The sequence below is a fragment of the Scardinius erythrophthalmus genome (genome assembly GCF_964197995.2).
Source record: "Scardinius erythrophthalmus genome assembly, chromosome: 6".
NCBI classification, from domain to species: Eukaryota; Metazoa; Chordata; class Actinopteri; order Cypriniformes; family Leuciscidae; genus Scardinius; species Scardinius erythrophthalmus.
The window spans coordinates 7437883-7454543 of NC_138226.1; the positions used below are offsets into that span (position 1 = coordinate 7437883).

The following is a 16661-nucleotide window of genomic DNA, read 5'->3' on the forward strand; positions in this document are numbered from 1 at the left end:
ATAACATTTTGAATGAGATGTATATTTTTATTTTGATGAATTTCCAGAATTATGTTGCATGCCACCACATAGCACTCCACGTACCACAGTTTTAGTGCATCCACAGTAATTGTCAACTATGTACAGTATGTTACTGTATAGCTGTTGTTCAGACTGAGGAGGTGGTTTTATTCAAAGCAAATTACAAATGAGGAACATCGCAAGAGCCAACAATAGCCTACTTGCAGCACCACACAGTTTCCTAGTAAGCTAGAGCAGAAGTAGAAGTAGCAGAAGAGTAAAAAAAAAAAAAAAAAAAAAATTTTATATATTACATATCTTCTATGTGTGTGTCTAAAAGGCACAACAGTGAAAAGAGAAGGTGGAAAATGGATATGAGAAAGTAAATTATGGCAGTTTCTTGCATCAAAAATGGTTATAGTAACATTCATATTGTTAAACTTTTATTGTGAAACTATTTACTTCCAACTCTTGTTGAACTTGTGGTTTTGATTTGCATCGTCTCATCTTCCCATTCCCCACCCCCCATCATTTCTCATAATATTCATGTAAAACAGCATTAACATACAAAAAATAATAATTTCTTGGCAGACGCTTCACAACAGCGTTGCTGCAGTTGTCAAGCATATCGGAACAGCCCTGAGACTTACGTTATGTACTTCCTCTCTGCTTTCCTGTCATGAGCAGAAGTTTGCTAACTTTCTTTTCATTTTGAGGCAGGGTTTGAGGAAACCAAAAAGATCTCATAGCCACATGACGGTTGTATCTCTCTAGGGCGTTGCATTTCGACAAACGTAAGTAGGCTAAGGCTTGTTAAATACTTTACGTTTTTACTAGTTTTAACAAAGAATGTGCATGACTAAATAATTGTAGGCTAATATAATTCTTTTTCTTATCAGTTTTTTTTTGGACAACAGTAGCTGTAGCTATAAGGAACAACGATAGTTTTGATCCGCTTAACCGTTAGTTCAATAATCCACTCAAACTAAATATTTTCTTGATGATGATTTACATTTTAAATGAAAAGTGTTTTATTTGGTTTATAGAGATTTTTTATCACTTTATCACATAATACAGTAAGGAGAATTTCCCTAAATAACTATAATGGCTATATCAACTGCATATGCTAAATTCGTGGAGGACACATATTGAAAATAAAAATAATTAAGACACTATATTAAAGGAATAGGTGACAAAAACAATGAATATTCTGTCATTATGTTGTTCAACAGAGTATTATTTTCTTTCTTCTGTGAAACACAAAATAAGATGCTTGCTAAAATCACCATGCTGCTTTTTACCATAAAACAAAATGAATGGTTATTTACACTGTCAAGCTCAAAAATGGACAAAAAACATAATAAAAGTAGGCTATCATAAAGTTGTACAGTGTGCATTATATGATTTGAGCTTGACAATATAGGCCTATACTGTCAATAAACATCCAAACTTCCATTGTATGGTAATCAGAAAGCCATTTTTTCTTATAACTTCTCTTTAGTTTTTCACGGAAGAAACAAAGTCAAGCAGGAAAATTTAAATTTTCATACAAGCTATCCGTTTAAGCATTCACAACACGGAAAGTGGCGTATAACTTCTCACTTTGGAAACTAAATATAGCTCTCTGTGTGAGAAAGTAAGCATGTTTCATTGGGTGATGCGATAAAACTATGATGAACAAATGGCAAGCACACAGATCCCTTAACCGTCTATGGCAGTCTATAGACCGTCAATGTCATCCGCTTCTGAGATGTGTTACCCACACATCATATTGGCAACTAAAAACATTTTTCAAGTTCACACCTTCACAGCTGCTGCAAAACTGCAGAGGCATAGAAACATATTTAACAAATGTGAACCTGGACCACAAAACCAGTCACATGGGTCAATTTTTTGAAAATTAGATTTCTGAAAGCTGAAGTAATAAATAATAAATAAGCTCTCCATTGATGTATGGTTTGTTTGCATAGGACTAATATTTGGCCGAGATACAACTATTTGAAAATCTGGAATCTGGGGGTGCAAAAAAATCTAAACATTGAGAAAATCGCCTTTAAAGTTGTCCATTTATGTTTGCGATTATGCTGCATTCACACACACACACACAAAAATTGTTTTTATATATTTACGGTAGGAAATTTACAAAATATGTTCATGAAACATGATCTTTACTTAATAGCCTAATGATTTTTGGCATAAAAGAAAAAATAGATCATTTTGACCCATACAATGTATTGTTGGCTATTGCCACAAATATACCCGTGTGACATGTGACTGGTTTTGTTATCCAGGGTCACATATAGCATCTGCAATCTCATTTCTCGTCTCATTTTCATTAGTTGTTTGGGATGCTGAAAATAAGGAACTATGATAATAAAGTATGCTGTTTTAAATTAGGAAATGCTTCAGTCGGTGTGTCTGAGGGGACTTCTCCTGCTGTTGGTGGGAAGACAGGGTAGGTACATGTGCAAATGTCCTTAAACTGGATTCACAGCTGTGTTTGAAACCTGAACAATACAGGTAGCATAAGGAGTTGGGAAGGCATTATGCCAATGTTTGCAAAGCCTAATTTCCTGCCTATAATATCCCATGATCCTGTGCCTGCAGTTCATACAAAAACAAAGAGAGTACAGGGCAGCTACCCTCAGATTTGGACACAGCTGTCTATCTCGGCACAGAATTGTGCCACTGTTCCAAAACCTAGTGAGCTGCAGAGAACAAGTGATTTCTATAGAGCTGGTAAGTCCCGCCCATCCGTAAAACCCCAAGTGGACATCTAGGTTGAAAAATCGTCAATGCAATTGAATGGGAGAAAATAATTATTTTCTGGTCCCGTTTGAATTGTGCCATGAATGTGAACATATGTTGTCTGTGAATTTTGTATATAACTTTTCATGTTACGAGTTTGACAGTATATGGTATGATTCTTCGGCTAGCAGTCGTGGAAAAGACACAACGAGAAAGACTACATGTCGCCAGAGCCGGATTAACGCAAAGGCAAACTAGGCACGTGCCTAGGGCCCGATTGGCGGGATGGGGCCCAGACAGAGGGACAAAAAAAAAAAAAAAATGTACAAATGTCCTATCTACAATTTATTTCAATATTTATTTATTAACTAAAAATAGTGACGATGTTTATCTTAACCATAGACTGTTACATTACTACAGTTAAACCAATTAATGTGTCCGTTACAAAGCGGGTGCCGGCTTCTGAAAGTATGTGTAAAGAACGCATCCATCAGGTGCTGCGAGGCAAAAGCCTAATAAGCACACAAAGAAGCACATCTCATACAGCATGGATGTGTTAGTTGTCGTCATCTATTTTGGAGTGATTGCAATGTATTCTAAATATAAACTTGTACTGTAGATCAGCGTCATTTCTGGAAAAATCATTCACCGCTTTATTACGAGTTTAAAAGAGCGCGAGCGTAACGTGCCCAAGACGCGACGCTTTGAATTTGCGCGTACAATGAATAACATCGCGTCGGGAGCTGACTAGTAAAAAAGCTACACAATTAAAAGACAAGACGTCTGTATTCTAAGTTAAAAAGCCAACACACTACAACATTTTTAAATGTTTCAAATAAAGGATCTCATATCTATGGGTCTATCTTCTAAATTCTGCTGATGATTAGATTCCTGACATTACGCCAATAATATCACTTTATATATTTTTTTCTGCTCAGTAGCGATCGTGTCTTTCTCTTCCACTTGATTTGTGTATAGCATATTTAAGGTAGCAATGCAATATAAAATCACTTATGCTCATCTACTGAAGTGGGATTCTGGAACTGTGAATAAATTGAATAAAACAGCAAAATAACAACAACAACAATAACATCTTCATTAAACAAAAAAGAGATTACCTTAGATAAAGTTTGATTAATATGTACATACAGTACCGGTAAAAGTCTGGACCCATTACTATTTTTAATGTTTTTGAAAGAAGTTTATTATTATGCTCTACAAGCCTGCATTTATTTGATCAAAAATACAGAGAAAAAAAAACAGGAATATTCAGCAAGGATGTGTTAAATATATAAAAAGTGACAGTGAAGACTTTTTTAAAACAACTTTTTAATAATCAAAGATCCTGAAAAAAAGTATCACAGGTTATAAAATAAATATTAAGCACCATTTCTAACATAATAAATCAGAATGATCACGTGGCACTAAATTCAGCTTTGCATCACAGAAATATAAAGTATAGTAAAATAGAAAACCATTATTTTAAATTTTAACTATTTTCACTATATTATTTTTCTGTATTTTTGATCAAATAAATCCAGGCTTGATGAGCATAAGAGACTTCTTTCAAAAACATTAAAAATAGTAATGTGTCCAAACTTATGTACTGTGTAAGTAAAAATATACTGCTTTTAAAATTAAATGTTGTATAAATAAAAAGGTTAGGAATCATATTTGTTTCAAGTGTTTTTTTATTGGGGGTGGGGGGCCTCCAACATGAATTTTGCCTAGGGCCTCCTAATGTCTAGAACCGGCCCTGCATGTCGCCTATGTGACGTCACCCCATAAAGTTGACTTACCCGTGGTTTTCGCCAACCTCAACGATTTTGTCCTCTCCCTGAAAGAAGGCGGTGAAGTGCATCAAAGACACAGCCATGTTTAGCGGGATCCGTGAGCTAGTGTCCGTGTGCGAGTGGTGGTGACGTTTCAAACGCGTCGAAAGCAGCGAAGAGTTGTAGTCCACAAAGTGCTCTCACACAAAGTCTAACCGTATCAAACTTCGACCCGCTAAATTGTAGCATTCTTCACACGAAAAGTTATATAAAAAATTCACAGACAACATATGTTCACATTCATGGCACAATTCAAACGGGACCAGAAAATAATTATTTTCTCCCATTCACTTGCATTGACGATTTTTCAACCTGAGGTCCAGTGGGGATTAGCGGAAGGGGCGGGACTTACCAGCTCTATAGTTTGGCATTACAAGTTTGGGGTCAGTAAGATTTTATTGTTTTATTTTTGAAAGATACTTTTTTATTTAGAAACTATTCCTCTTAGAATTCTGACAAAAGTATAAAAAAAAAGTTTCCGCAAAAAAAGTAAGCAGCAAACTGTTTTCGACATTAATAAAAATAAGAAATGTTTCTTGAGCAGCAAATAAGCATTAGATTTCTCAAGGATCATGTGACACTGAAGACTGGAGTAATGGTTGCTTTGTCATCATAGGAAAAAATTACATTTTATAATATATAAAAATAGAAAACAGTTAAATTGTAATAGTATTTGACAATATTTCTGTTTTTACTGGATTTTTTGATTAAAGGCATTAAAACAAATCGTACCAACTACAAACTTTTGAAAAGTGGTGCACTTATTGAAATTTCTCTTTAGAATTTGAAGAATGTGTCAAAGAAGGTATATTAATAGCCTATACCTTTTGGAAAAGTCTTCAGTCAAATGCTATAAAATGCTGCCTACACTAGGTTTTGGAACAAAGCCTGTGTCTCACAAATAAATGAAATTTGTATTTGTGTCCGTTAAAGGGTTAATTTCACCCAGAAATTAAAATTCTGTCATTAATTACTCATGTCGTTTCAAACCTGTAAAATTTTCGTTCACCTTCGGAACACAAATCAAGATCTTTTTGATGAAATATGAGAGCTTACTGTCTCTCCATTGACAGCTACATAACTACTACTTTGATGCCTCAAAAAGTTCATAAAGAGATTTAGTAAAAAATTTCTGAAGAGACTCAATCGCTTTATATGATGAACAGATTGAATTTAGGCTTTTATTCACATATAAACATTCATCAACTTACACTTCAGTTGTGGTAAACGGAATCTAAAGTATGTGCGCTTGATGTGCGAGAACCGATGAGGTTCATTCTCGTGTGTTAACAGGACGTTTGAGCTTCTGTAAGAACCAATGAGGTTCATTCTCGTGTTACGAAGGACGTTTGAGCTTCTGCAAGAACCAATGAGGTTTGTTCTCACACGTCAAGCAGGTTCGGTTGAGCTTTTGTTTATGTTCGCTGATCAATGTGTGTATGTGAATAAAAGCCTAAATTCAATCAGTTCATCATATAAAGCGATCGTGTCTCTTCAGAAAATTTGGACTAAACCGTTCAATAAATATGGATTTGTGGATTACGATCTCTTTATAAACTTTTTGAAGAGTCAAAGTGGTAGTTGCGCAGCTGTCAATGGAGGGACAGAAAACTCTCAGATTTCATCAAAAAGATCTTCATTTGTGTTCAGAAAATAAACAAAAGTCTAAAGGGTTTGGAACGACATGAGGGTGAGTAATTAATGACAGAATTTTTATTTTCAACTAACCCTTTAACTTCATCAATCATAACATATCAAATATCCAGAATGCTGAATCATGCAAACAAAATAAACTGTTTAAAGACATAACTGAAGTTAAAACTGTTTGTTGCAGTCTACACTCAGGAGCAATGCTTAAAAGGTTCAGTAAACACATGTGATGACTGTATCAAGTCCGGGCCCGGCTGTGCCTGGTGTAAAGACTTGGTAAGCCCTGCTTTATGGTTCAATTTAATTACCCTTCAGAAAATAACTGACTGTCTGAACTCAATCCAAATGTATTAACACTACTCATGCTAATATAACGTAATTTAAAGTAGTTTCAACAATTTCAGTTCAACAATTTTCAAAACTAGTCTCTCTCACAAAGGCATAATTTGACGTACGGTATAAAGTTTGGTCTAGTTTATTCTGACCGAGAATCATGTATTTAGATGATATGTAAAGTGGCCAGTTTTTAGATCCTGTTTAGGTGCATGTTAACCCGAAAAAAAACCCACACTAATTGATTAGCATAGAATATACTTCCAAAATATGGCACAGTAGTTTGAAAGTAACAAGTGATGATAAGAAGATAAAAGCAAAGTTCTGCTCATGAATTTCTTGCTTGCTACTAAGTGACTACTAACTCGATCAATACTTCATCACAAGCACTCATAATATCAACCCAATACCTTCTAAAAAATCAATTATTTTTTTGATAAAAAGTCAAACTCTCAAAGTTTCATTGTTGTCAGACAATGCCAGGAAATTTCATAAGTGCTTTCAACTTTTGTGTGCAATATGTCTCAGATGTTCAACTATTTGATCTCCAACATTAGTAATGAAATGCTGGTCTGTCTAATTCTCAACAGCTTTTTCAATTCAAAGCATATTGAATTCCACATTGCATCTTCTTCAAACCCTGCTGTTTGTCTTATTCAAACAACAGAATTTCACCAAGACTGGGGAGCAGGAAGCAGCACGTTGTGACACTGTAACCTTTCTTATAAATAGAGGATGTTCACCCAATAGCATAATAAATCCTAAAAACGATATGCTGAAGGATTTAAACAAGCCCCTGGCTACTGGTCCAGATCCAGTGCAAATCCAACCACAAGAAATACGTCTATATCTTAGACCAGGTATGTTATATACTTACAAACTACTGTATTGACCAAAACAATGACTTTTTTAATGTAAGTTTGAGAATGACTTTTTTAAAGAATACAGATGACTAATTGTGTTGTTTTCTCAGGGATGCCCTACACTTTTCAAATAAAATTCAAAAGGGCTGAAGGCTATCCTGTAGATCTTTACTACCTAATGGATCTCTCCTACTCTATGAAAGATGATTTGATGAATGTGAAAAATCTGGGAAATAGTTTACTCAAAGAGCTCACTAAAATTACGGGCAATGCCAGAATAGGTAAGCATGTACATCTCAATCAGAGTTAAATTGTTATGGCAACGGCTTCATTAACCAACTTTCCTGATGCAGGATTCGGTTCGTTTGTCGACAAAACTCTTCTTCCATACACCGACACCAATGAAGCAAAGCTCCAACGGCCATGCCCGGATAAAAATGAACCATGCCAGCCAGCATTTGGCTTTCAGCATGTGCTTTCGCTGACAAAAGATGGGAATCGGTTTAAAAATATGGTAGACACGCAGCATATATCTGGAAACCTGGACCCTCCGGAGGGAAGCCTGGATGCCATCATGCAAGCCGCGGTCTGCGTGGTGAGATTTAAAACGTTTCACACCACATAAGCATCCATAAGTGGTAGAAATTTATTTTGGCAGCCATTTTAACAGATTGCATCATCCACGCTGTGTGCAAAAGAATGGGAAATACATGCCATGCTGTGAGAAACAGACTTGAATACTTACAGTACATGAAACCTGTAGAGAATTTCTTTGTGCTTCATTATATATAATGCAAATGAGCATTACATTATATGAAGCCTGATTCATGCATGATGTTCTATATCATGTGAGTAAATAAAGTAAATGTGTTACCTGTGCACAGAATGAGATTGGTTGGGGAAACAGCACTCGGCTGCTGGTGCTGGCTACTGATGACGGCTTCCACATGGCAGGGGATGGAAAACTCGCTGCCATTCTGGAACCAAACAAAGAAACCTGTCAGCTGGTCAATAACAAGTACAGCATGAGCAACATCTGGGTATGATTTAATACTTCTGAATAACTTTAATTCTGTGTATATGTTTTAGATGCTACAGTATCACCCTGATATATGTGAAAATATAACATATATATATTATATGATCTATGTTTTCAGGACTACCCATCTGTAGGACAGATAGCTCGCAAGCTGGAGGAGCAAAACATACAACCAATTTTTGCTGTCACTAAAAAAATGGAACCTGTGTACACAGTAAGTAAAACATGCAAAATAAGAAAATATATTTTCTGGGGGGAAAAGGCTATAATAAGTTATCAAAAGTGTAAACAAGTGACTCAGCGGCACTTTAAACACATTGCCCTGCCATTATTGGCAGATTGGGAGTGTCTGAGAGTGATTATTTTTGTAGTTACATTTGGTGAATAAATTATAACACCTTCTCCTTTTACTTTGTGTCATTTACACACAATCCGCATTAAAATTCCTAATAGTAGTAGTAGTAATAGAAGTAGAAGACGTACATTGGTGTACCTGACCACAGTTGTATGTTCTTTAATAGGAGCTGAGCAGACTGATCCCTAAATCTGCAGTAGGAGTGCTTTCTGACGACTCCAGCAACGTTGTCAAACTAATTGTGGATGCATACAATGTGAGTTCATTTCCAATCTGCACAATCCTTGTCTTTTTAAAGGCTAAAGAAATAAAACATTATAATGAGAGAGCTTGTCTGTGTTTAACACCCTTATCAATGTCCTATGGGGTTTGAACAGAACTTAACCTCTGAAGTGATCATGGCTCATGATGCCCTCCCAAATTTCGTATCTGTGAAATACACATCAAACTGTCCAGGTGGAGGAAAACCCAGTGACAGGGGGAAGTGTGATAATGTGAACATCGGACAGGATGTGAGTAAGATTAGACACTAGCACACACACAACCTAAAGATAGACAGATCATTAATGCTAGTGCAGATGCAAATCTTGATGTATCCTTTCTGCAGATTTAGCAAATGCAATAATATATAACTTTAAACTTTGTAAATGAACATACTCTTACTTTAATCCTTTCAGGTGATTTTTAACGTGACAGTAACAGTAGACCAATGCACTGACAGTCAGAGCTTCTTCATTGGGCCATTAGGCTTTAGTGAAAAACTGAAAGTGACCGTTCAGACTCGATGCAAATGTGAATGTGATGATAAGAATGAAAATCATAGTCACTGTGGGGGAAACGGTAAAGTCGTCTGTGGCAGCTGCAGGTAACAGAAAATTATAATTTACTCTAAATGTCTTCTTTTTCATCACGCTTTACTGATATTAAACATGCCAACAACATGTCTAGGTCATATATCAATAAAAATAAATACCTAAAAATAAGAAATTATATTTTGCATAGAAAATGTTTTGATAATTTTCATGGCAAATAATAATGTTTTCTCCCACGAATATTTAAATCCAAATAGTCTTAATGGTGAATATCAGTAGATTCTCATTGCAAAGTACTGTAGTTATAATAATACAACAAAAGTAAAGATAGCAAAACAAATTACCATTAAGTATTTAGTCTAATTAGTCTTTGTACAGTATTTATTTATGCTTTAGTTGCATTAAAAAACAACAAAGACTTCATAATTTTTTTTCTTAGAGCATATTATTACAATTTAAAATAACTTTTCAATTTGAATATATTTTTACATATAATTTAATCCTGTGATGCAAAGCTGAATTTTCTGTATCATTTCTTCAGTCTTCAGTGTCACATGATCCTTCAGAAATCATTCTAATATGCTGATTTGCTGCTCAAGAAACATTTATTATTATTATCACTGCTGAAAAGAGTTTTTTTCATGGATTCTTTGATGAATAGAAAATTCAAAAGAACAGCATTGCTTTTGTAACACGATACACTATACCGTTCAAAATTTTGGGGTCAGTACAAATTTTATTTTGGGAGGGGAGGGGGAGAAGTAAAATAAATCAATACTTGTATTCAGAAAAGATGCATTAAATTGATCAAAAGTTACAGTAAAGACATTTATAATGTCAAGATTGATAATAATAATTAATGTTTTTTGAACATTTAATTAGCATATCAGAATGATTTCTGAAGGATCATGCGACACTGAAGACTGGAGTAATGATGCTGAAAATTCAGCTTTGATCACAGGAATAAATTACATTTTAAAGTAGAATTTTTTTTTTGTTGTAGTATTTTTAATCAAATAAATGCAGCCTTGGCAAGCATAAGAGTGTGTGTGTGTGTGTGTGTGTGTGTGTGTGTGTGTGTGTGTGTGTGTGTGTGTGTGTGTGTGTGTGTTTGTGTGTGTGTGTGTGTGTGTGTGTGTGTGTTTTACAAAGTGAAGATGCAAAGATGCAGATACATACATTTACATCCAAAAAACTTTTTCCAGTACACACAAACTGACAGACGTTCTATTACATATGACTAACATAAGCAACCTCCCCATGTCCACAGGTGTAATCCTGGTTTCTTAGGACAGCTCTGTGAGTGCAAACTAGGCGAAAGGGACGAGGCTTCACTGAAAGCACAGTGCCGGAAAGACAACGGGACAGAATGCGAAGGAAAAGGAGATTGTGTTTGTGGACGGTGTCAGTGCCATATCACCGAGGCCGGTGGCAATTTCTATGGCGAACACTGTCAATGTGACGATGAGCACTGTGAAAAATTTAACAATACACTGTGTGCAGGTGATTTGTGTGGAAAGGCTCATATTTAAGTTCTTCACAGTTTATTTTTTTGTACAAATTTTGAATAATTTACGTGTAATGTTTTTACTTTTTTACAGGTCATGGCAAATGCAAATGTGGTACATGTGAGTGTAAAGATGGCTACGAGGGAACAGCGTGTCACTGTGAAAAATCCGATGAAGCTTGCAAGAGGGACGGAAATGTTTGTTTTAACCGTGGTAAATGTGTATGTAACCAGTGCGAATGCGAGAGAGGATACAAGGGGCCCTACTGCGAAACGTGCTCTACTTGTCAACGTCCATGTCAACAGTCAGGGTAAGAAAACCTGTGTGACCTTGACCTTTACAAAGCCGCCCTATAAATACAAAGGATTACTTTAAATACACGTTCTTCCTTAATTTCATACTAAAACTACTAATTTAGCTACAGAATTCTGATTCATTTAGTAAATCAGTTAATATGGACGATTTATTAAAATTATCTATTTCAATTAGTTGTATTTAATTGCAATATATCAATAATATACATATATTATTGATATATTAATAATATATCAATAATGTATGTATATTATTGATATATTATTAATATACATATATTAAAAATAATAATATAAAATATAAATACAACTCTATTTATTAAATGTTATGTTTTATATTTTAATATGCATTTAAAAATGATTAAAATATTCCTAACCTATTGCAGGAGTTGTGTTGAATGTTTGGCCTTTGGGACCGGTCCGTTTGAAAAGAACTGCTCTAAAGCCTGTGCACATCTGAAACATGTGATGGCTGAAAAATTACTCAAGAGCGACTGTCGAGTCAAAGATAGCGCGGGCTGCTGGATGTCATTCACAATGAAAGAACAGCTTGGATTTGACAAGTACGATATGAATGTCCTCAGAGACAGAGGTATAGTCCCTGACACCATTCCTGAAATGTTGAAACATGTAGGCTACTAGTTAATTGGGTTCTTTCATTATTGACCCTCATGTCATTTCAAACCCTGTAGATCTGTGTGTGTGAGTGTGTGTGTGTGTGTGTTACTTGTACAACTATCTTTGTGAGGACCAGTTTGAGTTTTAGACCATCGGAGTGAGGACAAAGAGAGTAAAGTGAGGACATTTTGGCCGGTCCTCACTTTCCGAGACCCCTTTAAAGTCCTGTTTGAGGGTAAAGACTTGGTTTTAGGGATAAGGTTATAATTAGGTTAAGGATGTGTGTGTGTGTGTGTGTGTGTGTGTGTGTGTGTGTGTGTGTGTGTGTGTGTGTGTGTGTGTGTGTGTTTGTTTATATTACATTGTGGGAACCAAATGGCCCCACAAGGATAGTAAAACCTGAGATCACCTCCATTGTGGGGACCAGCCAGCGGTCCCCATGAGGGAAATGGGTTAATAAACATACTAAATGATATTTTTGTGAAAATGTAAAAATGCAGAAAGTTTTCTGTGATGGGTAGGTTTAGGGGTAGGGTTAGTGTAAGGGGACAGAATATACAGTTTGTACTGTATAAAAACCATTACGTCTATGGAGAGTCCCCACAAATATGTGCGCCTGTTTGTGTGTGTGTGTGTGTGTGTGTGTGTGTGTGTGTGTGTGTGTGTGTGTGTGTGTGTGTGTGTGTGTGTGTGTGTGTGTGTGTGTGTGTGTGTGTGTGTGTGTGTGTGTTTTAGGTATACCCATGTTGTGGGGACAAATAAATTTCCCCAAAAATTTGGCAATATCGAAAATCCTTGTGGGGAAATCTTTTGGTCCCCATGAGGAAAACAAAACGGGGTGTGTGTGTGAGTGTGTGTGTGTGTGTGTGAAAAATTTCTGAAAAATCTTAATATTCTTTTCTATACAACAATAGTTTAAAATGAAAAAAGTAAAAGCTGTAAAAGTAGTCATATGGACTTTTAATAATGCTTTTTTTTATAAAACCACTAATTAAGAAACCACAATTAGACCCAAATAACCTAGCAAATTATAGACCCATTTCAAATCTTCCTTTTATGTCCAAAATATTAGAAAAAGTTGTGTCTGCCCAACTGGGCTCTTTCTTGCAAGAAAATGACACCTATGAAAAGTTTCAGTCTGGGTTCAGGCCGCATCATAGCACTGAAACTGCGCTCGTTAAAATCACAAATGATTTACTCTTAGCTTCTGACCAAGGCTGTATCTCAATACTAGTTTTACTTGATCTTAGTGCTGCGTTCGATACTATAGATCACACAATACTCTTAGATCGGCTACAAAACTATACCGGTGTTCAAGGACAAGCATTAAGCTGGTTCAGATCATACCTATCTGACCGCTACCATTTTGTCTATTTAAACGGAGAAAAATCGATCATAACTCCAGTAAACTATGGAGTGCCGCAAGGATCTGTGTTAGGCCCTCTATTATTCTCAATATATATGCTGCCACTTGGAAATATTATAAGGAAACATGGAATTAGTTTCCATTGTTATGCTGATGACACTCAACTATATATTTCATCACGGCCGGATGAAAACGCTAAATTATCCAAATTGACAGAGTGTGTTAAAGATATAAAAGATTGGATGACGCACAATTTTCTTTTATTAAATCCAGATAAGACAGAGGTAATACTTATCGGTTCAAAAAACCGCCCACAAAACCTCCTTCAATACAACTTTAACATAGTAGGGTGTTCTGTTACTTTATCCTCTACAGTAAAAGACCTGGGTGTTATATTAGATTGTAACTTGTCTTTTGAAAATCATATTTCATATGTTACAAAAACAGCCTTTTTTCACCTTAGAAATATTGCTAAATTACGTAACATGCTATCTGTTTCTGATGCAGAAAAGCTAGTTCATGCATTCATGACCTCGAGACTAGATTACTGTAATGCTTTATTAGCTGGTTGTCCTGCATCCTCAATAAACAAGCTACAGTTAGTCCAAAATGCCGCCGCTAGAGTTCTTACTAGATCAAGAAAGTTTGACCATATAACACCAATTTTAACATCACTACATTGGTTACCTATAAAGTTCCGTATTAATTACAAGGTATTGCTACTGACTTATAAAGCCCTAAACGGCTTAGCTCCAGTTTATTTAACGGATCTTCTATCACCCTATAATCCATCGCGCTCTTTAAGATCACTAAATTCGAGGCTTCTGGTCATACCTAGGATATCCAGATCCACCAAAGGAGGGAGAGCATTTTCACATTTAGCACCAAAACTCTGGAATAGCCTTCCTGATACTGTTCGTTGCTCAGATTCGCTCTCCCAGTTTAAAACTAGATTAAAGACGCATCTCTTCAGCCAGGCATTCATATAATATTTTAATCTTACAGTTAAATCCGGTCTCTACTTCATAAACGCCAGAGGAGAACTGGCCCCCGACTGAGCCTGGGTTCTCCCAAGGTTTTTTTTTTCTCCATTAGGTCACCTAATGGAGTTTTTCGGTTCCTTGCCACTGTTGCCTTTGGCTTGCTCAGTTGGGGATACTTAATTTGATTAATCGATTCAACAGTGCTATTGATCTGCATTACCAAACGTGGATGTTTTACACCAGAAACATACACTGATGTACTATTTTATTTAATACTGTGAAGCTGCTTTGATACAATCTGTATTGTGAAAAGCGCTATATAAATAAAGTTGACTTGACTTGACTTGACTTTTTTGGAGCATAAGTAACAGTAGGTTCGCAACAATATGAGGGTGTGTAAATGGCAGATTTATCATGTTTGGACAAATATTCCATTTTAAACAAATAGTTACATTTACATTTATGCATTTGGCAGACACTTTTATCCAAAGCGACTTACATTGTGTTTCAAGGTTCACATTTACACTCTTATTAGTTCTTGCTTTCCCTGGGAATCAAACCCATGACCTTGGCGTTGTAAGCGCCAGCGCTCTACTGTTTGAGCTACAGGAAATATCTTGTTTGAAACTGCAAAAAGAAAAGTGTCCTACCTTTATGTTTCTCGTGTTAGAATGTCCTGAGGGGCCAAACATAGCAGCCATCGTAGGAGGATCTCTGGCAGCTGTGGCGTTGATTGGTCTCCTAATCCTCCTCATCATCAAGGGAGTTATCTATGCAAGCGACCTTAGAGAATGGAGGAGATTTGAAAAAGACAGAAAACATGAAAAAACATCTGTAAGTTCTGTTTTCTTTACACTTAAAATAAAACCCCTACTCTTCATATTCAGTCAAACTGCCAAAAGCTGTTCATTATTCACGCTTCTGCTTTTTTTAATTAAGCAGATTGTTTTCCTCTCCTCCCACAGGGTACCAACCCCTTATTCCAGAATGCTACGACTACAGTTCAAAACCCAACGTTTTCTGGAGATTCTTGAAAACTTGTTGGAGCTGTCGCACATGAAGCAGAGAGTGGATGTGTATTAATTAATCTACTGGTCTGATGCATGATCATGCAATAAAATAAAATAGCTTAAAATGTCCATTGCGATCTTTATGTGAATTCATACAATTTCTACATTGTTTTTATTCTATTTGCAATCATTTAGATTAAATATGTTCAACTTCATAAAATACATTCTATTTTACATACTGTTTTCTTTTTTCTTTTGTGTCATTCAAATGTTTTTGTTTTTCTTTCAAATTTTGTACAGAGAAATATATACAGCGAAATCAAATTTGATACTTGTTGAGCTTTGATTACAATTAAATTCAGTCATTTAAAAAGTCCAAACATTACTTTTACTACAAGTCCCATCTGGAATTCATTTATAAATAAATGTGTCATTACATTTCTGTATCGCTTAATGATAAACAAGAACATTCGTTGGCTCTGTTTTCTGAGTGACCTGTGTGGGAAAGATTTTGGTAATTTTAATTCACAAAGGCATCTCAAACATTTCTGTCTCTAATGTTGTGCATTTGTAAAAACATTTATACTTTAGAAGCTCTCAGTGCCTTATTATATGTAATACTGCATTTCACGGATTCTCTGTTATGAAACATGAGCAGTGAACAAATGGTGGTTTGCCACATTGTTAAGATAATAGACTTGTGAGCTGAAAATTTGCTTAGCTTTGCATTGTAACATGTCTAATGGTTCTTCAATGTTCATAACATTCAATTTAGGTTATATAGAATATGTTTGTATATAAGAGCTCTGTAAATGTCTTAAATATAAATAAATTACAACTGTAATTTGCAGGATTTGCCTTGTTCCTTTATAAATTTGAGCTATGCATTTGCATCTCTGATGGGACATTTCAACACTGAAAATATTAAATCAAAATGAATTTTGATTTCTATACTTTAGAAAGTTGAAATAAAAGCTAGAAAAATAAATGAAGATTACTAAATAAATCGATATATTTTTAATATAGTTGTTTTGAGTACCATCTGGTCCATAACAGATCAGTAGTTGTGATGTGGGCTCCATGACCTTAATTCAATTTTTGCTAATTTGTTTGTTTATAGTTTAACACCATGCCGGCTACTTCGGCTATATTCATGGCAAGAAAGAGATGAAAAAAAAAAGGAATGATTAAAATAGGTTTTTAAATTTTATGAAAATTCTAAAGCTAGAC

The 16661-nt window shown here is 35.4% G+C and overlaps 1 protein-coding gene across 1 annotated transcript; it reads left to right on the forward strand.

The window, feature by feature from the left end:
- Nucleotides 1–522: 522 nt before the first annotated feature.
- itgb2 (integrin, beta 2) lies at nt 523–16279 on the forward strand. The gene is made up of 16 exons (XM_081369616.1): nt 523–794; nt 2398–2455; nt 6415–6506; nt 7231–7423; nt 7537–7707; nt 7780–8021; nt 8311–8466; nt 8584–8679; nt 8987–9076; nt 9198–9332; nt 9498–9685; nt 10903–11135; nt 11234–11450; nt 11841–12046; nt 15092–15255; nt 15387–16279. Exons 2-16 carry the CDS (start codon nt 2401–2403, stop codon nt 15453–15455), a joined length of 2307 nt encoding a protein of 768 aa, XP_081225742.1. The 5' UTR covers nt 523–794; nt 2398–2400; the 3' UTR covers nt 15456–16279.
- Nucleotides 16280–16661: the final 382 nt, after the last annotated feature.

What these genes read in the sequence shown, in the direction of transcription:
- itgb2 (XM_081369616.1), top strand. Translation starts at nt 2,401, where the DNA reads ATGCTTCAGTCGGTGTGTCTGAGGGGACTTCTCCTGCTGTTGGTGGGA. An exon ending in AAATGGAACCTGTGTACACA is followed by an intron (nt 8,680 to 8,986) that starts GTAAGTAAAACA and finishes GTTCTTTAATAG; the next exon opens with GAGCTGAGCAGACTGATCCC. An exon ending in CGTCCATGTCAACAGTCAGG is followed by an intron (nt 11,451 to 11,840) that starts GTAAGAAAACCT and finishes AACCTATTGCAG; the next exon opens with GAGTTGTGTTGAATGTTTGG.